Source organism: Nannobrachium achirus, assembly GCF_963921795.1.
Source record: "Nannobrachium achirus genome assembly, chromosome: 15".
Taxonomy (NCBI): domain Eukaryota; kingdom Metazoa; phylum Chordata; class Actinopteri; order Myctophiformes; family Myctophidae; genus Nannobrachium; species Nannobrachium achirus.
In genome coordinates this window covers 17,954,485-17,981,296 of record NC_137822.1, presented here as the reverse complement: position 1 = coordinate 17,981,296, position 26,812 = coordinate 17,954,485, and the positions used below count along the sequence as shown (strand labels likewise).

Here is a 26,812-nt window from a genome sequence, read left to right as displayed (position 1 = left end):
AATACAAGTCAGTAAACACGTTTTTTCCCCCCTTCGCGATCGTTAGAGATTTTTACCAACAAGAAGGAAGGACTGTGGGCAAAAGTCGATCACAGAACTCTGGGAGCTATATGAAGATCGCAACACTGTTGTTGGGTTTCCCTCGCAGAAATGCCAGTGCGTGCTGTGACCACCAGGTTCATGTACAAGGGACTTTGCACTATTCCAGATGTCCTCGCATACCGGCCCCCAGTTGTCCTACCAGAAGACGAGGTAGAAGGTGAGTAGGCTATAGCCTAGAAAAGATATTCCAGGGACCCCCATGAGAAGATTTTTTTACAGCAGTGATTCTCAACCATTTTAATTTCAAGGACCCCCCAGTTTGACATGCATTATAGGCTACCGACTCCCGTTTAATGGAATTTATATCTCTGACTGAGACCCTCATTTAGACTATATTGTAAAATCAAGGTTAATTTAACTGAGAGTGTACACATGGAACCCTTGGTTTCATATGGGTCCATTTTAGGGTCCATTTGGTTCCTAACTATCATTTAGCTGGGGACCCCCTGGAACTCCCTCAAGGACCCCTGGGGGTCCCCAGACGCCCCCACTTGTAGCTATACACACACTTGATTAGGCATTTTTGGGGAAAATTGTGGTCATTCACTTTTAGTCAATAGGCTAGACCGTATACAATCAATGCCAGGACCTTGGAGCATGTTCTTTTATTAATCTACAACAGCTAGTCTAATTGATAACATGGTAATAGTTATTCTTTAATAATAGTTACTTCTCTGTAACTTGTTGTAACCTTAAAACTGCCTCTGAGCAACTGATTTCCCCCCTTCTTGGGACAATAAAGGTGTATCTATTCTGGACTGACGTGAAATGTTGTTTAAACACATTTAGGAGAGAACAGCCTATATAATTCATATTACAAATCATTTATATTTTATTCATTGGCTTTGAAAATCATTGAGGTAACATTGAGAAGACAGGCAACCTACTCTATTTGGTAACCTTACCTTGCCTATAAATCATAAAGCCCATAAGCTAGAGTAAAATCTAAAATCAAAGGTAACTCACATGTAGGCAAGAGATCAAAATTGCCATTTAAACATTCTTCATAACATTCTGCAAACCTCATGTGAATTAACATTTGACACATTATGCTTTGATTGCCTCTATATAATGAGTTAGATGAATACAATTGAATTTGTTTTATCTAAAGAATATGTGGTTGACAAGAGAAAGTTTGAATGGTCAGGGAGAAATGCTTATGGAACAATCCGACTAAAAATCACTAATTTGAATGAGTGAAAATGAAATTACGTTTGCTTTCAACTTTGATGAAAGTCAAACATTTACATATAAGTTACTTAATACTGTAGGTCCAGTAACCTATTGAGATACTATTGCCATATTTTCTATACCTACGAAGACACATAAGTATCAGGCACAGAGGCAGACCATGTCAAGTTTATGAGAAGATTAATTTTCCCTTCTCTTTGAAGGTCGCCTAGGTGGTCCGCAAATGGCCTCTATAATTGTTCTGTGCCATTCATTTGACATTGAAAATCCATCATCGGCAATAAAAACACGAATCTAGTCTAATTAAATGCTTGACTATGGATGAGCAAAATTCATGTCAAATGGCCAGAGACGAATGGAATTGTTAACAAAATATTCACATTTAGATTTTATTTTAGATATTTTTTCTGAAGTGTTGCTTCTCATCTCTATACACACTAACACAATGGAATTGACACCACAGCATCAAGGGTCCTCTACTGGCTTCATCTGAGTCTGCTAGAGCAGTGGTTTTCAACCAGTGGTCCGGGGACCACCAGTGGTCCTTGAGGGGTGGTCCCCAGCTAAATGATGGAGAGTTGGTAACCAAATGGACCCTTATTAGATCTTTAACTCTTGAGAATGTAAAATTCAACATCCGCATGACTTAATTTACAATAAGTCTATACATAATTAGAGAATCTAGAAGAATAGTCATTTTGATCAACTTGTGCCTGTTATCTCTCCTATGGCACAATATCAATGCAGCAACATGTTATCCAACGACAACAAAATATTCAAAGTCTTGGGTCTGAGAAGCTACATCTCATCAAATGGTGGTCCGTAGCTCAAATACTGAATAAATAATGGACCTTGATATCGGACCATAACAAAGTCGCATACAGTAGGCATCGCATTTAAACGGTTATTTAACTATCATCATCAATATTTAATATCAATGGTATTTTGTCAGGTGCTCTGAACAAAACACAAATAAGTCAGCCTTATTTCAATAAAATAGCCTTTCTTTGACCCCAACAGCTGGAACAATCCTGACAAATTATACTCTGGGAAAATATTCTTGTTTGAAGGTGCACTGGCAGGCCGTTTATAATACATGCGGGCTGCGGGCCGTATAAAACGAGTCCTCTGGCCGCATTTGGCCCCCGGGCCACACTTTGGACACCCCTGGACTAGGGAATAGTTATGGGATAGCGAGCTACGTCAGTCCTGCAGAAAGAACATAAAGTAAAGGTTTTCTGAATAATTACAGGATGTTCTCGTACTTTTGGTTTGATAATTACGTATCCAAGGAACTTCAACAACAAATCAATGACTCAGTTGTAACACAATTGAGTTGTTGATTCAACTAATTAATCTACATTCTAGTGTAGGGCTGTCACGATTATGACATTTTACATGACGATACATTTTCTCTCAAATAATTAACGATTTAATTGTGTTTTTGTCGTTGACAATTACATTTCTGTTTGGCTTTTAGGCTTTGAAGTTGAACATGGCAGATATGACACATAACCTAAATATACAAAGAAACTACTGACATATTTGACAACTTTATACTTAAAAAAGAACATGGATAGTGGAAATAGCCGATCTACAAGCTCACAACGCGTCGCGATGCGACGCGTTGTGAGCTTGTAGATCTGCTATTTCCACTATGTTTTTACTTAAAAAAATATATGAACATTTTTCAACATGGAAACGATTATGACGATTATGAAAAATAATCGCGATTATGTCGATTAGACGATTATGTAATAATTGTGACAGCCCTATTCTAGTGCCAGGTTGTTGTTGGCACAACATGATAGTTTTCAGAGATAATGCCCACCATTGTGACAACATCCACAAACCTAAGCTAAATCATGGGCAGGTGGCAGAAGAAACAGTAGTGTACCATTTAGTTCTGGGGTAGAGGAGGAATAAGGGGAAATGCAGACCAATGCCATCTGCTGGTTGTGTTAAAACATCCTTGAATCACCATTCATTTCCCCATGGGTAGGTCTACAATACATACAATTTGATTATGCATAAAAAACGGTTAAAGCTTGAATTGTCATGAAACGACAGTTTAAGCGCATAAGCTATAAATAAGATACAATAGCAGAATATCTTGTGGCACCATATGACTGTTCATACAATTAAACTACAGCCACAGTGTTGTTTAATTGTCACCAGAAATAAAGAAAAAACTGTAAACTAGAAAAAGATTGTGTGGCTTGTGTGAAGGCATAAGCAGGATGGATTCAAGCATTCTGAAACATTCATCTACGACGTCCAAAATGTACAATGACGTAAATTCTACATCAATGTACATTTTGGACAAGTGATCACAAAGGTTATATTTCTGTCATGATTACTGTCAATGAATCATTTACACTGACATAATGTGTCAATATGTATCGGAACATGGTGCAACACAACACTTGGTGCTGTACAACCTCTAATGTGAATTAGATCTGCTTCATTGTTAACAGGGGTGATCTGATGTCCCTTGTCATGGTGGTGAGAACTGCCCAGTGGTTCATCTGTGCTCATAGCAACAGATCAACATTGAAGGGACCCAGCAGGTTCACAAACTACCTATCAGGAACTCTGTTATCCGCTCATTAAGAATGCTTAGCAGGCATACTTGGAGCAGATGCAGAGTTAGGAGCTAGAGTGGTGGGAAAAAGTAGAGCTGAAATCTATAAATAGGATAGCGGTATAGGAGCCAGAGGTGTACAGATGTTTAAGGACACAATGCAGAAAGTATGCTTGACCAAATGGTACAGTAAATGGTGCATTAAATAGCACCTTTCATCTATAGCGTTTACAATGTGCATTACATTAGCACCAACATTGGGAGCAGTCAGGGGTTCAGTGTCATGCTCAAGGACACTTTAGCCCATTTTCCACTGGCCCAACTCCACACCACTCCACACCACACCGCCCACTTGTGCCAGGTTTTCCACTACAAGGAGCTGGGTAGAGTGGTGTGAAGGTGGTACTAAACAGGGTACTAAAAAGTATCCACTCTAGAGTAGGTCTGAGCTAGGCCAAACAGGGCCAAACACTTCATAATGACTGATCACTCACTCACTTTTCATTTAGACCACCAGGATATAGTCGTAATACATGATAATAGATTCTATTGTGTTATAACCACTATTATAATCTATTATAGTGTATTTTAATTATCATAGTAATACATTAATACTTTATAATGTATTATAATCACAGTTATAATCCATTACAGTGCATTATAATTAGGATAGTTGTAATACAAATGTATATTGTATAATAATCAGAGTTAAAAGGGTCAATTTGTTTCTTACCGATAGGGGTACTTTTTTGTAATGGAAAATGTAGATATTTTTATGTGGTGCGGTGTGGTGTGGTGTAGTGTGGTGTGGTGTGGTGCTAAAACTGCAGTCGAAAAGGGGCTTTTGACACTAACCCAGGGGGAATCAGGGATGGAACCCAGAACCTTCTGATTCCCAAGCAGCCGCTCTACCTCCTGAGCCACTGCTACCCCAATACTTGTTCTTTATGAAGGGGTTGTGTCAGTGGGTCAAAGGTCTTCATTGTGTCTATGTCTGTGATGTCATTGCCTGCTTAGCATTTGTGCATTTAGCAGACACGCTTATCCAGAGAGACTTAGAAGTGCGAGATCGGAATAAGCAAAGTTAGCATGAACTCTAGTCAATATAATACAACAAGGTAATTAAGTCATACATGTAAAGATTTGCAGAGAGAACAATGTAGTGTCTCATACAAACTAGATATCAGGTCGATCTAAAAAAAATTGGGCATAATAACGGAGGTCTCTCCTCTTTTGTCTTTCTTGGGCACATGGGCAATCTAGTCAGGTTGGGCCTTTGCTTGGGGACAGAGTGACAGATGACACTGGGTGAAAAGAGAGATTATCTGACATATACTGGTAGAGTATATGACAGTTTATTTACAGATATACTGGGCATATACCGACATTATTGGGTATATACCTTTTTAGGGATATTCTGGCATATTCCTCTGTATTCAGTGATAATCAGTGATATACTGCCCCCAGCTAGACAAAGGCACACCAGGGGGTCTGGTTCATTCCTTTGACCTACAAATTGACTATCTGTTTAAAGAAAGGGGAGGAGGGCAAACAGCCCCCCTCCCAAAAAGACACATTTTAGTTTGCCTTGTATAAAGGGCTTAATTTGCCTTAACTCACATTTTCAAGTAATTACAATGTTGTAAAAAGTAGAAACTTGCAATCTCATGTACTATAATGACATTCAATGATGACTAATTAGAAACAGTTGTATGATACAATACGTCTTTATTTTTGAACATCATAAGAGATACAGTATAGTATTGTACAGTATTGTATAGTACAGGAATGGCATGCAAATTGACTGGAACCTCATTTGGTCTAAGTCAGGGGTCTTCAACGTTCTTCGCGCCTATAAATGCCTTCGAAGCGTCCCTGTTGCGTTATTTAACCACTTGAACCGTCAATACTTAATAAATTTGACCTTATACTCTGTACTTAGTTTGTTCTTTTTCTCCTCTACAACACACCTCTTTGCTGAAAATAGCCGATCTACAAGCTCACAATGTGTTGCATCATGACGCATTGTGAGCTTGTAGATCGGCTATTTATTTCAAAGTCTACTGTACATAAAACAGAAGCTGTTTCTGATCTGGGTTCAGACAACACCATGACCAACACAAAGTACAGTAGCTCAGACCAGGAAGTTCCTTTATTCTGTCTTAACCAATCACGTTCCTTATCAGTGTGAAAATGTGACCAATCAGGTTTCTTGCTTCAACCTTTTGAATTCAAACTGCCTTGCAGTCTGGCTCTCGGGCAGACAGTAGTAGCCTAACTGCTTGCTGAAGAAGACAGAGAGGAGAAGTGTTACCTAAATTAATGGATCATTTCAAACTGTTTGGTAAGTTGCAACACATATAATTCTATGTAAGTAGTCTATTATATGTTAGAGACAGGTAATAGTAGAGACATGTAACCATTTCTCAAAGCATAGCAGCTAACTTAAAAAGGGGTTTGTTTTGTTTAAGGGGGACAAACATTGTTGATTAGATTAGATTAAATTAGGTTGTATTGCTTGTTGTTCTCAACATCATATTGTCTGTATTTATCTAGTGACCATTTCTTTCAAACCGTGGACTGGCCTTTTTAACAACTTTTATGGGTTTTAACCACTTAAACATTGCATTGCATGTGGGTCAATTTTTTATTGTGTCTCTGCACCAAGTTAAGAAGAAAGTTAAGAACTTATTGGTGAATGAGGCCCATTGAGAGTAAGTTAAAAAGAACTGTTTGTAAGACCTTTGTGTTCCTGTAATAATTCTAATTTAACAAATTGTTTAACTCACTTAAGCTCTTTTAGACAGTTAGCAGATAGTGACCGTCCCCTTTGTCACTGTAAATGTAAATGGCCACTGCTAGGTGGGGGTGGGGTGACTTTACTGGGTCAGTCAACTAACATTGTTCTAGTTGAATTGGGTGATAACACCTTTGAACTTTAAATAGATTGTGTTTGTAGATAAACAACGAAATAAATCCTAATTGCATTTTCCTTGTATTTTAAGCTGCCTGCAGGACCCATTTTGAGTCTTTGAAAAGGAGCCATCGACTGGACCAGCCAGAAAATGCTCTCCGCAAAAAGAAATTGACTATGTCAATGAATCACCGACAGAGAAAGACCAGGGTAAGTTTGGAACTGTTTGTTTTTTGCTGTTGTTATTATGTTTTACATGTTGTATCAATGTAATAATGGCAATTAAATACATACAATTAATTGCTATTCTATGTTTTACAGTTGCTGACCACCAGGATTGCATATCTGGAGACAGATGAAGAAAGAGCTGTGTGGTCGCATGCATGCTGGGAGCTGATGTCAGACGAGGAGGATGCTGAAGTTGACTGGCGCGCGGTGTGGATCGTCTCACCTCCTCCGGAAAGAGATGCTCAACTCTCCGCTCTCTGCAACGTGCTCCAGGAGAGGAAAAAGAGTGACCCGCGATGGCTTCATCAACACCACCGCATGCACCGAGACGCACTGGGAGAGCACCGCCCATTCATGGCTCTCTTAAACAGTACCATGACTTAAATGGTTATGTTGTCTTGGACGGAGAGGAAATGGGGACACTGTTCAGCCAGCGATACACTGCACAGAACTGCTCATTTTTGTAATTATTGTCCCCTTTGTGAGTTTGTGGGAGTATGCAGCATTCTGAATGCTGCATACTGTGAAGTTGAATATTAATCTGTTGCACATAGAACACACTGTGAAGATGTTTACAAAAGTTAAGTACAGTAGCCTACAGTACAGTAGCAACTACTGGAAAAAATATGCTGTTGGCGTATAGAATATGTCAAACTGTTTGCGCATATACATCTGAGGATGCTCTTTTCTTTTCCTGTTGCTCTTTTGCCTTTTGCACTCCTTTATTTTTTACGTCTTACTACTATTTACTATTTACACCTTTTTAGATTATTATTATTTTTAGATGTGGTTTGCTGTTATTATTTTGTTTTTTGATATACATGCGTTTTCATGTCAAGGATCCCCACAATTGTAATTGAAAACTGACACCATGTATGCACCATTTAAATATTTTGTAATGTTATGCTTTTCTGTTGTGTTTCTCTCAATAAAAACAATTTACCTGACTGATGCCTATTCGTTCATAAATTAATTCTATGTGACACAGTGCAACACATTTTGAGCTTGTAGATCTGCTATTTTGCTATTTATTTTTAATTGGAATACTGAATAATGATTAACTAGAATATCACTTTGAGCTTGTAGATCTGCTATTTTGCTATTTTTTTTTAAATTGGAATACTGAATAATGATTAACTAGAATATAAATATACAATAATATACAATATATATAATATATAATGGACCCAATGTGGAAGGGGGGTCCACGAATACCCCCCCCCCCATTAACCCCCCCCCCAATGTGGAAGGGGGGTCCACGAATACCCCCCCCCCCCCCCCCATAAACCCCCCCCAGTGTGGAGAGGTCACAGATCACAGCCAATCACAGCTGGCTCAGTGCACATGCTCAGTGAAAATGCAGGTACAGGGAGGGGGAAAAATCCCTCCCACCAGTGAGAAATCCTGGGACTAGAGAGGTGTGATTTCTGACAGCAGCCACAGCAGGGGTTCACGCATACTTAAGTAGTGGTACAAAACGGCTATATACCGAACTGAATACTCCTGAATATCTGGCTGATTACCTCTGATTATGCCGGTTTATTTACTGAATATACTGTCATAGAATGTAGTATACTGGCCCGATAATCTATCTTTTCACCCAGTGTGACATAGATGAGAACCCTAGAGTCTCCTGGTTGATGTAGTGTCTTATGGTTTTGTTCATTCTTGCAGCTTTCCTGAAGTTTTATCTTGGTAAGAGTTAAAGTACTTAGCCTACACATTCCTCAGTGATGGAGAAAGCAGCAGTAAATGTCTGGCTCGTCTCATATAACCAGATGATGAACAAATAATATCACTGTCCCTATATGATGGACTGACATTAAGTCTTTGCATTGGTTCTCTAGTGCAGTCATTTCTTTTTTCCACCCAGTTTTAGCCACTACATTAAATGAAGATGTCACCATATGTATCGGTAGGTGGATATCTCTCATCTTCTGGCTACACAAGACTAATGTCTGGCAAACTCTGTTCTCTCAGAAGCATCGGAAGAGTGTTTAAGGGTTGACGGATTACTGCTTATAGACAAGGGTTTGGGGTTGCATCTACAGCGCTCACTTCCTAATGAGATCATTTACAAGGTCTGGGAACAGACTGCCAGACTGGTTCAACTTTAATCCTGTAGTTTTTCTTGGCAACACTAAAAGCACTGTTGAGCTACTTCTGTCTTAACCAAACGAATAATCCTGTAGGCTTGTTGTTAGCTCTTCAGCTGACTCTGGGGTCTCCCTCTGTGCTGACTGCTGATAAGTTTAGACAGTTTTAATTTATGCTTGCACCATCTGGATGCATGCGTGGTCAGAATACCCGAAGGGCCTGGGGAAATAGACCTTTGACAGGAGTAAAAGCGTTCTAATGTGTTGCCATTGGGCACATAACCGGTCATTAACAAGTGGGTAATTAAGTACTGAAGTTGCAGTGATGGCTTGCCAACTTGCATTGCATTAAACAACCTTTGTACAGATCTTGAGTGTGTAGGTGTCACTAACTAAATACATTTGAAAGCTCTCTAACACCTCAGTTTAGCCTCAACCTGGGTGAGCAGTGTTTTTCCTTTTTAGTTTTTTGGAGCGGTGAAAGCGCTCCCAATAGACAGGTATGTCCGTGGGTATGTATGTATGTATGTATGTATGTGGCTGGCTGGCTGGCCGTGTCTGTAGCCTGGCAATACCTTGAGTGGCCACACACAACACACAAGTTAAAGGAGGGGCGCTGTTCTGCAGCACACGCACACACACACACACACACACACACACACACACACACACACACACACACACACACACACACACACACACACACACACACACACACACACACACACACACGGTATAGCTGCTCAGATTCACCGCTCCACTTCGAACCGAGGTTTGATTTTAAAAACAGAATTGGGATATTTGATTTCAAGAATATTATGGAATATAGCATCTCAGTGATTGATTTGGTTTAATTATTGTTTCTATTAACTGCAAGAAATTGATAAAGAGCTAAGATCCTTAAAAAAAAGAAAAAAAGAGAGAGAAATCCCCATCCCCCATGCCATCAACACCAAATACAATATAAATGTTATATTGATATTGGAAAGCAATAGCAATGACCATGATTATTATAAAGTATATACTGTATATTGACTAATACAGACAATTACGATTACAATTTGTGCATTTTAGCAGACACGCTTATCCAGAGAGACTTAGAAGTGCGAGATCGGAATAAGCAAAGTTAGCATGAACTCTAATCAATATACAACAAGGTAATTAAGTCATACATGTAAAGAGTTGCAGAGAGAACAATGTAGTGTCTCATATAAACTAGATATCAGGTCGGTCTAAACAAGATGCTATAGAACATGCTTACTATTTCTATTTGTGGTCAGAAAGAAGTTGAACTAACCTAAGTAACCAAAAACATGAGAACATGTGAACATGATATGTATATATACTGTACTGTATATCTGCATAGTAAACTAGCTCAGTCGAATAAGAAGTGAGAAGTGCTAGGAGTTGAGGCGGTGGGAAGGTGGGAGTGAGTGTGAATTTCTGACTGCAACCATTTTGTCCAGTTTGTTCCAGTTTGGGAGCCAGTAGGGAGAAGAGTCTAGTACATGTGGCGCATTGCTCAGGGTGTTTTACAGAAGCCTCAGACAGCTTTCCTGTGTTAGCTGATCTAAGTGAGTGTGGGAAGGGTTGTAAGGTTATTGGATCATGTCTTGGAGGTACTGTATGGGCCTTTTGGTTGCCTTGTACACCAACACCAATGATTTAGACTGGGTGCCGGAAACAACAGGAAGCCAATGAAGGGAACGGAACACAGGGAGATGGAGTCATTATGAGTTCTTGCTGAATTGGTCATGTAGAACAGAATTCACCTGTGGACTATATGACTCACTGACAGAAGTAGAGACTCAATTATTATTATTATTTTCATTTTATTTATGTTTTCTGTTTTACATATAGTCCCGGGTCCAATCTATGGACCTAAGGCGCTATGGGGCAAATGTCACTTTATTGACGGTACTCTCCGTAGAATATGGGCTGTTCCTAGTAGGCCTAGGGCAATCTCCTGGACTGTGTAGATCAGCGACGTAGGAGACGGGAGGGTCGCGTACGCTTTGTCCCCCGTGGGCCGCGGACCACCAGTTGGGCTGCCGCGACACTGAATTCCAAAAAGGAGAGGAAAAAAGCCTCAAATGGGGCCGGCACTAGGACCACGCGGACGCTAGAAGAGGCTGCGGTCAGCCCGTAGGCTTCCCTATGCTCGTAACTGGTCGTGTCATGTAATTCTAATTAAGTCCATTACTTCCTGTAAGTAGACTTAAAGATAAAACCAGTTCCCTATGGGAGTAGCCTCTTATTTTGAAATCTACCATTTTGAGAGGAAGTGAAGTGCTTCTGCTTGTTAGTTATTGGCTACTTGGTGCAGCCTGTATGCAGCTCAGTGTAAACAGAACTCACGTGTGGACCAGTGTGGATTGTACAAGCTTTTGACTAAACTAAAGTTTATATTATTATGATATGAAAACAATGCTCCTTTGACTTAAACAATGTACACCCTTTGAAAGTTTGTTAAACTTTGCACATCCGCAGCAGATTAGGTAAGGAGCTGGTTAATTACCTTCTGCTGGTTGGCTGTTCTTGTTGTGCCTCGGTGATAACTGATAAGAGCATAGATTGTAGAAAATAATTATGTTGAGAGGCATAGAGCTGTTGCTTTGGTGTTTCGACCGTCTCTTTCTCTTTATAGTTGTTTATTTTGTCTCATCTCTCTGTGATACAGTAGTAGTTGTGCTCCGTGTGTACAATCATATAGCATGCATGTCGTCACTCGTCATGCCGTCATGTAATTAACGGTTCATTGCTTTTAAATGTTCTAATGATATTTTGTATGGCTCTGTTGCACTGCACTGTTAGGCTATGTGCTCTAAATCAGTGCTGAAGTTTCTCCTCCATTCTGTTTTTGCACAGTTGAAATTGGCTTAAAAATCCACATTCAAAGACGTATTTGACATGTATTTAATGGCTGGGCTGGGCTGTGAAAATTGATGCTGTGTTGGGGCATTTTGAGCTGGGCCAGAAAATTAAAATGTGTCCATAAAAACCCTACACGCGCATCACTAGTGTAGTGCATGTGTGTAGTGTGCACGTATGTACATGCTGCACTATGTGGTATAACTCATTGTTACACACCAGAACCGACCTGGAAATGCACACAGAAACCCAAACGAAACCGAATTTTCGGCCGAACCGACCCGAACCGCGTTTTTTCGGCCGGCGCCTGGCGGCGCCGGCGAATCATACTGGACTAGGCTGTTGTGGGCTGGGCCAGTCCAAATAGGACCCCCCCACCTGGGAACCTAACCCTACGCCTATGATGTAGATGTTGATGTTGCCTGGGATACGGTTGGTGTACTTTTCTATTCCCTTCTTCATGAGTCCTAGAGCTTTGATGACTACTGGTATTACTTCAGTCTTCATATCCCACGTCCTGCTGATTTCAATCTACAGTCTTTGTATTTGGACAGTTTCTCTGTGACTTTCACAGAGGTGTTTCTTTCGGAAGGCATTTCCAAGTCTATATGAGCATACATCTCCGTTCCTTCCTGTCCTTGATAATAATGTCAGGCTTGTTGGCTTTTATCTCCCTGTCAGTGTGGATGGGCATGTCCCAGAGGATGGTGACATCATTATTCTCAGTGACTGTTTTCGGTTGATGTTCATAACATTTCGCAGTTGTCTTGATGTTGTACCTCCTGCAGATCTTCCAGTGCAGGTATGCTGCTGCCTTGTGCCTCTCTATTTACTCAGACTTCGCCAGTTCCGGGCAGCCTGAGACAATGTGGTCGATGGTTTCTTCGTATTTTCCACAGATTCTGCGTTGTGGGTCTGTCCCATCTTTGATGATCCGACGGTGATAAGATCTGGTTGTGAGACTCTGGTCTTGCGCAGCAATTATCAGGCTCTCTGTCTCTGCTTTTAGTCCTGTGCTCCTCAGCCACTGGTGTGTCATTTCTGGTCAGCGTCTGCATCTTTCATTCCTTTTGGGTACTTCCCATGCATTGCTTTGTCCTCCCAGGTCTTCTGCAGTTGCTGCTGGCCAAGGTGTATTACCTTCTGTTTCACTCGTTTGGCATAGGTTTTAGTCCCCTCATTTTCAGTTGGTGCGATTTCTGGGGCATCAAGCTCTTTCTTGAATTTGTCAGCTTCTTTAGTGATGGAGTAGAACTGATGTTTTACTATTCGGAGGAGTGGATGGTCTGTTTTAATGAGGTATGCATCCGATAGAGGTCGTCTTGAGGGTCAGCTTAAGTTGGATTAGGCCTGGTCCTCCGGACGATTATAATAATTATTATTATTATCTAGATTTAATTCTTTAGTACTTTTCATAAACACACACTGCAGAGGCATGCATGCATACATGCGTGCATACACAACTCGTGTTTAGTACACACACACACACACTCACACACACACACACACACACACACCCCCCCCCCCCCCCCACACACACACACACACACACACACACACACACACACACACACACACACACACACACACACACACACACACACACACACACACACACACACACACACACACACACACACACACACACACACACACACACACACACACACACACACACACACACACACCTGATAATCCCATATGATTTCTTCAAGCAAACCACAACAACTGATAAAGCAATACCAGGAATCGTTAACAGCCAGATGTTGTTAGCGTAAATGTGTTGAAATAGATAAGACTTGTGGCTATAGCATAGAACATTGACTTCCTGGCAGTGACATCCATCTGATTTTGTGTCCCCATTTCTCAGTACATCACTGACAGAGCTGCTGTGAACAGTATTTATAGATCACAGCATGCTGGAGAATTCCCCAGTCATCAGGCATTGTAGTGGCATGTAGATCATCCACCACTTTGTATGCAAAGCTTGCTTCATGCATGGTTACAAATAGTGGGTTTGCTGTAACATCGTACAATATAGAATACGTGGAAGGAGATTTGGTACAACTTGTCTTTTCTAACTTTTCCATCTTTGGTTCTAATGTTCTTGTCATTGACTTTGGATCATATAATTGACCTTTAGAGTAGCTCCATGTAACCCTGTAAAGCCCACCCTAAGAAAAAATAGAGACAGAAAATTCTACTGCTTTGAAATTGGGGTGCTTATTAGGCATTTTGACAAGATGTAAAAATGCATTGTTTTGGCATAATATGATAGAATCTTTGTATCATTTTTGATACATCCGGTATTAGCAATTTATTCATCACAACATTTTATGTACACTATATAGCCTATGTATATATTTTTAAACAAAATCACACCCTTTTCATATCCCTTTGGAACATTTAGGGCTTTTAAAATGGTTTGGTTAATTGTCCAAACATAAACCTTTTTAGACTGCATTGTGGTATGTAACAATACAGTTTCTGTCCATGTTCAGGCATCGGTGGATTATTATTATGTATTTTTTACAAAATATTCTCCTCCCTATAGATTTTCACTGGCCTAGCCACTTCTAGGCCATTGCTGATTATCACAACTGGGGAGTTACAGCAGTTACTCATATAAGCCCACTGTATCATATTTGATACAAACATTTTCTATAAAATAGAGGTCTCCTCCAGGTCAGGGTCCTCCTGGTGGCGCTATAACAGGCCAATGTGAAAAGGGTGCCATGTCTTCTTGGGCCTTTCACGACAATCAGTCACTGCATGCGTGATTTGAGGCATTTTGATCCAAAAATGTGTTTTGCAAAAGTTGACCTGCTGGTGGCCCTATATAACAGGCCAATGTGAAAAGGGTGGCATTTGTTCTTTGACCTATAGTGCTAATGTACGTGAAATCATGCTGCATTCATGATTTGAGGCATTTTGCTCAAAACGAATCAATCCTGCAAACTTTGGAAGCCAATCTTAGCCAATCATAATGGAATTTGGATTATACAACACGTAGTCAGGCTCTCAATGGAAAACAGGCTCTCCAACCGTGCATATAACGAGAACTACTGCACTGTCTCTCATCAAGTAAAGAAATCAGCTGCGTTGGTCACGAAAGACAGCAAGCGCTCCTCTCCCCACACTATGCTCGGCGGCTAGGCTAGCGGTTTTCATGTGACGTTCAGGGACATAGTAGCTAAATGTGGCTTTAAAATGTGGCTTTAAAACCTACGGAACTCGCCTGTCGGCTCGTTCCTGCGGCAAGGCTGTCGTGCAGGATAACCGCGTTAATGCACACCCTCTCGTGTAATATTGCTTAAATATCGGACAGATTCATGATCACATGACTGTATAGATATACTGTCGACCGATTTGTGTGATTTTATGACAAAATCTGTAGGAGTAGCCTACTGTCTTGCAAGAATCTGCCTCGTGGTAGTGCTAGAACAGGCCCATGTGAAAAATGTGGGGCAGAGGTTCTGAATTGGCATCCAGGGACAGCACAGTTTGGCAGGGCCGGGCCAACCGTGCACAAGATTAGACAGGGGGTACCTTTTGACCTGGTGGAGACAAATATGAAGTAATTAGACGTTTTGAAATAGTAACAAAAAAGTAAAAAAAGTAACAATGTAACTGTTAATTGAACCATAACCTCCCCAAAATTAGAAAATACTTAACTTCAAAACAACAGGGCACAGCAGCCAGGCAGCCATCTTGGATCATCCCATTTAAAGGGATATTTCACTTTCATTTTATTACTTGCACTCCTATACTATCCAAACCTCCACCGGCTGTCCGTCCGTCAGTCTGTCAGTCACACGTCACACGTCACACAACCTCCAAGGACCCCCGGAGCTCCAGGGACCCCCAGGGACCCCCAGGTACCTGGGGGACCCCCAAGTGTAAAAAATGACCAAATGTGCAAAAATGACCAAATGACCACCCCAACGGGGCTGCTCACGGGGAATTCCCGGGGACCACCGACTCCTGGTGCTCCAGAACGGATGCAAAAGTGGTGGCGCCCCCAGTGGAGGACCCCCTGCCACTGCAGCGCACATAAAATGCCGTAACTCGGGCTAGGAGCGACCGGGAGAGCCGGGGCCGGTACCTATTCGTCCGCCTCGGCGGCGCGGAGACCCCACCCCTCATTTCTCACATGACCCTCTTCTAGCGCCACCATGAGGCAGATTCTTGCAAAACACATTTTTGGACACTGCTCCTACAATTTCTGCCCTAAAATCACTCAAATCTGTACACATTATGTCCACACTCATGTCATCAACTTGGATCTGTCCCATATAGTGCCACCTTCAGGCCGATTTTTTTAAAGACATTTTTGGACACTGCTCCTACAGTTTTTGCCCTAAAATCACGCAAATCGCTACACAGTATGTCTACACTCATCTCATCAACATGGATCTGTCCCATATAGCGCCACCTTCAGGCCGAATTTTTTAAACACATTTTTGGACACTGCTCCTACAGATTTTGCCCTAAAATCACACAAATCGGTACACAGTCTGTCTACACTCATGTCATCAACATGGACCTGTCCCATATAGCGCCACCATCAGGCCGATTTTCTCAAACACATTTTTGGACACTGCTCCTACAGATTTTGCCCTAAAATCACACAAATCGGTACACAGTATGTCTACACTCATCTCATCAACATGGACCTGTCCCATTTAGCGCCACCTTCAGGGCGATTTTTTAAAACAACGCATCTGTCCCATCTAGCACCACCATCAGGACGATTTTGGTACAACTAATTTTTGGCCTATTTGTAGAGATAAGCGACCAACGGTCGCTTATCTCCCGATTAGGGAGTCTTACTGGTTGACTATATACTCTGGCTTTTGTGAACACCCCAGACAGTTTTTAAGTAGCTTGATTCAGTATTTAGATATTTGATAATAATTTTATCAAAACCAAGTACTGTGTTTTCGATTTATCTAACATGGTTAAAATGGAGTTTGAAGTATAAGCCGGCATGTCTTATTGCGACCGCCAGGTCGCAAGTTACTATGAAAAGCTCTACTGGCTGTCTGTCAGTCAGTCTCTGTCATGTCACGTCACACTTTTGGCCCTACTCTTATCTCCGGCACCGTTGCCCCTATCCATGCCAAACTTTGCACACACACACTCCTTGGCTGGCAAACCACAACCTCCACCCCTGATTTCTCACATGCCCCTCTTCTAGCACCACCATGAGGTTGCCGACCTGACGGTCGCTTATCTCCCGAATAGGGAGTCTTACTGGTAAAATGAATATCTAAATACTGAATCAAGCAACTTAAAAACCTTCTGGGGTGTTCATAAAAGCCTGAGTAGATGTATTTATTTTAAGTGAAAGATCCCTTTAAACTAAAGCCCTTGAAAGGAATGCAGAGCACAGGTATCCACCACGGGGCAGAAGACATGTAGCAAATCATACAATGGGGTTTTCAGTAAAGTATTTATCATATTGATGACCTGTCCTAGGGCTCAGAACCGAATATATATCACATAATATACAGTAATGCAAATGGCGTTGTGGGGTAATCTTCTGTTTGACTAATATATTACAATCATGTGACCAATAAGACTCCCTAATCGGGTGACGGTATCTCCAGTCTGCAAAAAGCAACCTCGTGGTGGCGCTAGAAGAGGGGCATGTGAGAAATCAGGGACGGAGGTTGTGGTCCAGCCAAGGAGTGCAATGTGATAAGTTTGAGTCAGAACAGAAGAATAAGGGTGCATAATTAATTCTTTCCACAAATCCCATTCAGACAGAAATTACATGGCATGGCTAAATATTTCTGGCATCCTTTGAGCAGTTTGTTGCCTCCACCCAGAGAGCAGTGTAAGTGATACATCACACGTTAGCAAGTCAGAAATATAAACAGCACGAGGTACAGTCAGACATAAAGGCTAAATGTCAGCAGTGAATGTCACCTCCAATGCCAACTACAGTGTTAGTTTAACTTCTGAGAGTGTTAAAATGGACTGGTCCATTTCAGGTTATGTGCACATTGCCTTCCAAGTTAAAACAGTACTGGTGTTATTATTAGGGTTTTTTGCACATTGCAATGCTTTAGATCCTACTTCAGACTGACCTAGACAGTTATTGGATTTGTGCAACTGGAGATACAGTCTCCCGCACCCTATACTGTAAGAGCCAATTAATTGAACTCCTTCATTAATTGTTGCACCTATTCTTGTTGATCACAAGCCATAATCTTACAATGTTTTACACAATCCACTGTTTACTTTTTAGACAATGTGAGTTGTTACGTTGGTGACATTTATCCTGTATGTATAAAACAAAAGCACCTCACTGGCTTTTAAAGGGAGGCAGTAAATTCATGGCCAGTCAAGAGGGATAGGCCAGGGTGATTGATGAACAGACAGCGTTTGTAATCTTTTTTGACCTAAGTGAAGCTGAACAATTCAAAGACAAATCCCTGTGTGCATGTGGTGTGTAGTGCACCCTGTAAGGATAATTGTTTTCTCCAGCTCCAGTCTTATTCCAGGGATTTTATAACCTTTCCCTCAAGAACAAAGTCGTGAGATGGGAAATGGCCTACCCTACACAGTAAAAATCCTCAGTGTTAATTTATCAATTTGTGACTCTGGAGAATGCATACAAATGTAACCAAATGGGTCCATTGAGTGACATTGGAACACTCTCAGAGTTAAATTCACACTAAAAGTTTTGCAGCGTAGATGATGTCAGACAGATAAAGGAAATGAGTCAAAAAATGGAAATGGCACGGCAGCATTTCTTTTTTCTTTTTTTTTGCAGACAGTTATCTGGAGCTCACTTTAAAAAAACTGCATACAATTCCGCACATTGTCTTACCTTGATGAAATGAATGAATAGAATAGAGAAAAAATAAAGGTTGCATAATTGTATGCCCATTATATGTAGAGGGTTAGGGTTAGGAAAAGTGAGAAAAGTCCTGCACGCTTTCATTTTCAGTCATGTCCTGAACGTTTCAGTCATGTCCTGATGAGGTGTACAAGGATCGAAATGTTGTTTGGTATTATTAACTTTTTTTTTGTAAATCCTAGACAAGGTATAAAGGTTCAAATGAAACATACAGTATATGGAAGCCAGGAAAGTACAATTGTTTTAAAAATGTTGGTAAGTTATTAGATTTTTAGAATTACTCATCAACGAAATGCATATAATATATCTATAGATACTAACACAAAACTAAGCTGTAGTTTCAGATTGATGCTCTGGCTACTCACCACCATTATGTCACAATGATTCTGCCATTGTACCAAAATGTGGTGGGGCTCAAAGGGACATAGAAGATAGGACACAAATTAAACCATAACCAATAAAGTCCAAAGGGATGAGAGCATGATTCATTGCAAATAACAACATTGGAGTCTATTCCATTAGCCACACCACCACCACAAGAGAAGCTTTTACACAGTCGAAAGTAGGAGTTGATGCAGCAACATGTAAATGGAACGAGAAAATGTTCAATCTTACTCAAAGGGACAATAGGGAGGTCATTTCTCTTTGTTTTTCAATCTGTAAGCAGAGCTTAGACATTGCCAGGTCAGTGTGATCTCATCTTTGTTAGACCTAATGGGATGTCTGACAGGCACAAATAAAACATGGACATGTAAGAAGTAAGGGAGGAGAGAGAGGATTCACTGTGATGTTGCTTTGAGATGATGAATGTAAGACAAAGGTGCTAACCTGACAGCAGATCAAACACTCCAAAGCAAACAGCTCGGTACAAGTGTGCTGAAGGATAAACAAACATCAATAACGAAGAATAAACAGACAGTCTGCTTTCCAGAAAACATTTGGTATGATTATTCTATGCAGCGCTATTGATAACCTGCCATGAAATTGTTGGTCAATATTTGACATTTAATCACAGCCAAATTCATAAAATGGTCATGTTTATTTAGTTTCGGCCTGTACAAAATGAATATGTTTCTTGTGATAGCATTCTGGGCAAAGAATTAATGGAAAACATAATATAAGATAAGGTCTGGGACCCTTAAGGAGCACTTCGCCCATTTTCAACCTTATCTTCATAGAGTAATTCATTTTCTTTAATGCTCAGTGTGGCATCATTTCAACCACTTTCTCTTACTGTAAAGATATAGTAAATATAAGCCATTGTTTTTGCACCAATACAAATGTAAAAGTTTGAAATATTGTTTATTTTATTAACACACCCACCCACCCACACACACACACAGTTAATTGATCAAATCTGTGACTACTAAAGCGTGTTAACCTCTCAGTCCACCTTAGACATGGTTAGATGTGGTTAGTGACTACGCCCCCCCCAACCACGCCCCCAAAATCTCCTGGATTTTGACAGTCCAATGTTGACAGGCCTGCGCCTAATCAGCAAGTGTGGGTGTGGGAAGTCCAATGATCTTGGAAGCAATACGGGTGATACTGTAAAGTTTGTTTCTGTTTGGCATGGTCAGTATGGTGAAGAAACATGCAGAGCAGTACAACAGAACAGGTTGTATAATGCTAGAGAAGTGCTCCTGGGCCTGGAGGTATAAGAGAGGGGAGACTGTGGGGAGACTGGAGTGTGTGTGTGTGTGTGTGTGTGTGTGTGTGTGTGTGTGTGTGTGTGTGTGTGTGTGTGTGTGTGTGTGTGTGTGTGTGTGACGTTAGAGGATGACACGGGAGTGAATTTTCACTCCTGTCCCGTCCCACTCCCGCAGAAAAAATCCTGTCTCATCCCAATCCTGGGCCAGAGTAAAAAAATAAATCCCGTCCTGTCCCACTCCTGTACAATGACTCCGGGTCCCATCCAGCTCCTGGTCAAAATCACTCCCGTTCACATTCCGCTCCCGAAAGAAAATTAAAAATTAAAATCGCGCAGATGTTTTTCTATTTTGATCCATATTATATTTGATATCATGTGTATTATTATATAATGTATAATTTTATAATGTTCGCAGTTCAAAGACCTCACTTTCCTGTGCAATTTATTTCTGCGATTTGATGAACTGGTCTGGGATGATTCCCGCTCCTGCCCACTCCTGTTGATTTTCATTCCTGTCCAGTCCCGATCCTGGCATTAATTTAATACAAATTTGACTCCTGTCATGCGGGAATCCCACGGGACCCACGGGACCCAAAAGTCATCCTCTAGTGTGTGTGTGTGTGCGTGCGTGCGTGCGTGCGTGCGTGCGTGCACATGCGTGTAAATAATAGGGCTGGGACTCAAAATTAATCGCATGTTTAAACGCATATAAATATCCCATCCACTGGGCCGAGCAAATAAGCGGTCTGATCGGCAGCTTCTCCCATAATTGCGTGCACTGGGGTTTGTTCACTGTTGGTTGGTGCACCGGTATGATCGATGCGCCTGAAACTTATCCACTGAGAAAGGTTATATGGTGCAAAAACTAAGCGCGATTAAAATGTTACGTTTTTTAATCACACTAGTTATTAGTGTGAAAAAATGGCCAGATCCATGCTGTAATCTTATAACCTAACCTAGTGTGTCAAGGTCCCAGTTCCGGAGTTGAGCCGTGGGAAGAACAATCGTCGCAATCCAAATGTCTTGGATGTTGTGCTCGAGATATCCAAGTTGGATGCTACAGATTAGGCACAAAAAGAGTCCTCAAGCAAGCGTATGCCACGAACTCAACACAGTTTGACTCCTGGGTTGAGTCCTTTGTAAGCACTGCTGAGGTGCCTGCACACAGAGGTTTTATTTGTGTCAGGCAGCGACTGTCTTTTCAGATGGAACCCACAAAGCTTCTGGAGGTGTAACTGCCAAAAATAAATGAATACAAATAAAATAAAAGAGGGCTGCTATGCAATAGTAAATGTCACAGAGGAACCACCTGCTCCAATAAGTAGGCTATGAGATTACAGCAGCAATCCAGGGCATGCCTGCCTTCAGTGAATTGTTACAACCAACATTCACTGACCTGACAGTGATTAAGCAAAACGTCTGAATCCTCAAATTCACTGTAACTATAAATAAATATATATACACATGGCACACACGGGCCAACAGGACACTGGTGAACATAATGAACAATTGGTGCAGGTGGGGCTGATTATGCTGAATAGGGAACAACATCTGGAGGACAGGTTGGGAAGAGATAAGGTGACATCTGATGGACAGGTGGGAAGCACATGAGACCAGAGATGTCGGTGGGTTGACAATTATCACAAGCATTACAGTATAGGCAAGAATGGGCTAATCAGATTTTTCTACAGCCAAAACCAATTATCACTGTGGTAACTTTTCTGACAACTCCTGATTAAAACCCCAAAAGCCAGAAGGAACGTGAGGCCGCGCTTTCACGGTCTGTACTCGTACTGAAAGTCTAGATCAAGCAGGCTTTTGCCCTTCTGCTCCACGGGAGGTTTCAGTCCTCCCTGAGCCCGCCTTAGGACAGGCCTTTATCATCAGTATAAATTGAGCTTTTAGGTTCTGTGTCCGATTGGTGGTAGTCAGGCATTAGTGGGGCCTGATCACCCAGTTCACTATGTTCAATTGATCGGGAAGGGATTTTTCTGTAAAATATTTTTGGGAATGAGACGTTTTGGGAACATTTATTTGGGCAGCAGCATACACAGAGGGAGAGAAAAGTAGAGTGAGGCAGAGAGAGTGTCTGTGTGTGTGTGTGTGTGTGTGTGTGTGTGTGTGTGTGTGTGTGTGTGTGCGTGCGTGCGTGCGTGCGTGCGTGCGTGCGTGCGTGCGTGCGTGCGTGCGTGCGAGAGAGAGAGAGACACTTGCAGGCGCCTCACAAACACTTATTTTACTCACTCATTTCGGCTGAAAGTCGCGATTGATAAGATGTCAAGATGACAGTCATCCTTTTATTTGTAATGGTGGATGTCATTCCTGCAGTGAGTGTGCCCCATAATGATCTGGGTCTAACATGACACAACAAAAACAGGAAGACATTCATCTACTGGCACTGCTGTGAAAGGAGTCAATCACCTATTTTCTTTTCTTCTTTTCTTCTTTCCCCCAGGTTTAATGTATTTTCAGGTTTCCCCATGTTTACTAGCATATATGGGCAGATTTTGGTGGGAAAGAGGTATAATAAAAAGAGGTATAATAATCCTTATTTCATAATTCTTCTGGATACACAAACGTCATATCCTAGTATGAGTGAATAGGGGAAGGGGATCAGTGTCACGTGATTCCCTTGTTTCCCCTCCATCAGGCGCCCCGGCTAGCCAGGGGGAGGCATTATAGAGACCAGGATTACTGCATGTTTTTGTGAGGGTATTTACCCTGGGAGACATGGGGAGAAACTCCACACAGAAAGGCCCTTTCGCCAACCCCACCTAGGGTATGGGCACTGATGACGCGGGGGAGGGAACACGCCCCCCAGTGACTGCCCATAAACTGAGAAGGACACAATGGTCAGAAATAGAACTTTGTGAGGATAGAACGTGCTGGTGGGACACAAAAAAAAATACATAAAAATTGGAAAAATGTGAATTCATGGTGTAGTCTCTTTAACAGATTTAAGTATTAGTATCTATGATGGCCTTAAGAGATGTTGTCTACGGCTGCTTCAAGTCTTTGTGGAAACTGTGACACTGTGTGACAGTATCCCTTACTGATACAGAATACCGTACATAATTTGGCATTGACATTTTAATATTATAATGATCATCATAATGAGTTTAAATTGACATTTTAAATACCAGAATCCTACACATCAATGTGTGGAGAGGGAAAGGTAAAGTGTAGTTCTTGATTGTGTTACATTTAGTTCAAAAATAAACTGTGGAAACCCGATAAAAACACAAACAAAACAGGATAAAAAATGTTAAAAACATCGCACGCACTGTGCGCGCGGGTCGCGTGCATGAGGGGCCAAGCCCAGCCCCCCTGCTGCAAATTACTTTCTGCAGCTATGGATGTCAGTCATCTCCATATTTGGGAAAGGTTTTTACATTTTCCCATTCAATGGAGAAAATCTATTCACAAATAAATTTATATAAACTAGTAAGACACCTCAGGGTGACAAACGACCCCGTGCCACAGTGATGTGGACTTCAGGGTTGTGGACATCAGGGATGTGGACACCAGGGAAATCCATATATGGGCATAAAAGGGATTCTGTTAGTGTGACATCACAGTGAAGCCAGAGCGTGATGTCAGAGTGGCAAACCCATTCTGGTAGAGTGGTTCCCCTGACATCACAGTGACATCAGAGCATGATGACATCATGATGACACATTTAAAAAAAGAAAAAAAAATTGTATACGGACGTCTACACGCGGACAAGCTGTGACATTTCTCATGGTAAACTAAACCATATAACGTATCTCTTAGCAAAATGCAAGCACACGATTCCCGATGAAGCCGGTCGATTTGACATATGGCTCAAGTGCGTGCCACCAAAAAGAAAGGAAGAAAAAGTCGGTTGCCCTGTTAGGAAATGAAATGGCATAAGATACTGCACAAGATACTGCTGAAGTTTGCATGAAACAACTTCGCGTTTTTGAGTGTCCCTATCTACATCAAACTGAGCTTCTGTGCCTTTGATGTGCAACTGCACCTTTTAACATTTCAAACAGAATTCTCGATTGCAAGCGGAGATCGTCTGGGCGGCCTAATGGCAATATGTTTACAGAGTATTTCCCAAAGGTTATAACTTATTAGACTGTATACGTCTACTGCTCTACTACCAGAGTTATTGCATCTTTCCACAGAGATCCGTGAGGCATTCAAAGTGTTTGATCGGGATGGGAACGGCTTCATCTCAAAGCAGGAGCTGGGAGTGGCCATGCGCTCACTGGGATACATGCCCAATGAGGTGGAGCTGGAGGTCATTATCCAAAGACTCGACATGGATGGTGAGGCTTTCTCACAGGTTTTCTCAGGCCTCAGACACACATCAGAAGCACGTGCTTTATGCTTGACCTTTAGGGAAATGTAACCTGTTTGATGTTTGATCTAATTTATATTTGCGCAAAGTAAATACATAATTTTCCCCCCCTGTGTACTGTATCTGTGTGAAGTAAAACTGCAATAATGTGTGTATATCTCTGCCGGCATGTGCAGGTGATGGCCAGGTTGACTTTGAAGAATTTGTTACATTGCTTGGGCCCAAACTCTCTGGTGCTGGAATGCCTGATAAATTCCATGGAGCAGACTTTGATTCCGTGTTTTGGAAGGTATAATTACATCCTTATCAGCACATTCATTTCAATCAAGTCTACACAGTACAATCCTGAGTGGCAGTTTAACCCAGCAAGTTAAAAAATATACCCTTACCAAAGCTGGTGCCGATCAAACAGAGGGACCTTCTTGGGTCCACTTTTACACTATCAGAGTTACACAAACTCAGGTTTTCACTGTGTAGCTCTTGCCATTATCAGTTAATTAGGGCTTTCTGTTTCTTCTTCTGAGTGAGATGATTTTCCTTGAGGGCCTTCATGCTGTTTCGTGATAATGACCCAGCCATTCTAATTAAAATTATTATGCAAACGTGACAGAAGCAAACCAGTCAAAGCAAGGGAGTAATTCCAGGGTGGTTATGACCCTATGCATTATATTCAAATTTGCTTATCTGGGTTTCCCTTAGAGAATAAAGTTGTCCTCTAAAGCCCATGGGAGACTGCAATAGCATTGTATCAATTAATAAACACCGTTTAACAACAGCATGTTGAAACAAAACTTAAGACCACTTTCTGCACTAATTTCTACCAGACAGACTTCACAAAATGTAATTTATTTCAACAAGTGGGTTGGCTGAAAATGAAGATGTAGTCATGAGACATGACATGCTGCATAGTGTAGTTGCAGAGAATGCAGACATTGGTGTGGAACTGATAAACTCATTGTAATAATTACTATTGTCAGCTTAGTTTTTCCATCAACCCACGCTTTGAGCTGCTGTCGACAGTAATGTCTCTACATTACTGTTGGTTTATCGCGAGTCAATGGGAAAAACATGCAATAGGGTATTTTGTGGTATCGCTTGATACGATCTATATCTGTGTTTTATGTCCTCAGTGTGACTTGGGGAAATTAACAGTGGATGAACTGAAGAGGCTTCTTTATGACACCTTCTGTGACCACCTCACTATGAAAGACATTGAGAACATCATCATGACAGAAGAGAAACACCTGAACAGTCCAGATTGCCATGTGGATATTGATAGTATGGCTTAAATATATGTTCTCTGTATTTATATATAATAATATAATTAAGATAGTGTCTGCGTGTGTTAACTCCAGTTGCCCTGTCAAAGCTGACATATTTCCTTAAATCTCTCCACAGCAAGCCCAACACAACAGGTGAAACACACGTGTGTGCGGAAAAGCCTGATTTGTGCCTTCGCCATTGCATTCATCATCAGTGTAATGCTCATCGCAGCCAATCAGATGCTGCGCAGAGGTATGAAGTAAAGAAGATGGCCTCAGTTCACTTTCAGCCTTGTAACAAGAGGATAGATGGAAGATTGAAAAGCAAACCTGAACCAAAATATCATGCTCATTTTGCTTTTAGATGTTGTAGATGTTTTACCAACCTGTCTGACCTGAGATAGGCTGGTTCATGACAACGACCAATCACTATGAGTTGTTCCCTCTAACATGGACACATGCATGTAGTCTACACGAATCTACATGGACCAAAATGCATGGTGTATTATATCTTTATAGAAAGAAAGAAAGAAAGAAAGAAAGAAGTTTTGATTCAAGGGCTGTATTGCATTCAAAATGCTGTACTCTAATAGCAGCATTAACATATCTTTTATCAGAAATTAGATAGTACCTTAAGGCTATAGAAGAGAAAACGTTATCAGTGTATGTAATTTATGAGAAGGCATTGTCATTATTTTAAATGATGAAGAAT

At 41.2% G+C, this 26,812-nt stretch overlaps 1 protein-coding gene across 1 annotated transcript; it reads left to right on the top strand.

The window, feature by feature from the left end:
- Positions 1 to 150: 150 nt before the first annotated feature.
- cabp7b (calcium binding protein 7b) lies at positions 151 to 26,364 on the top strand (the record flags this gene model as incomplete). The annotated part of the gene is made up of 5 exons (XM_080742458.1): positions 151 to 259; positions 24,663 to 24,806; positions 25,015 to 25,127; positions 25,969 to 26,116; positions 26,237 to 26,364. 5 exons carry the CDS (start codon positions 151 to 153, stop codon positions 26,362 to 26,364), a joined length of 642 nt encoding a protein of 213 aa, XP_080598584.1.
- Positions 26,365 to 26,812: the final 448 nt, after the last annotated feature.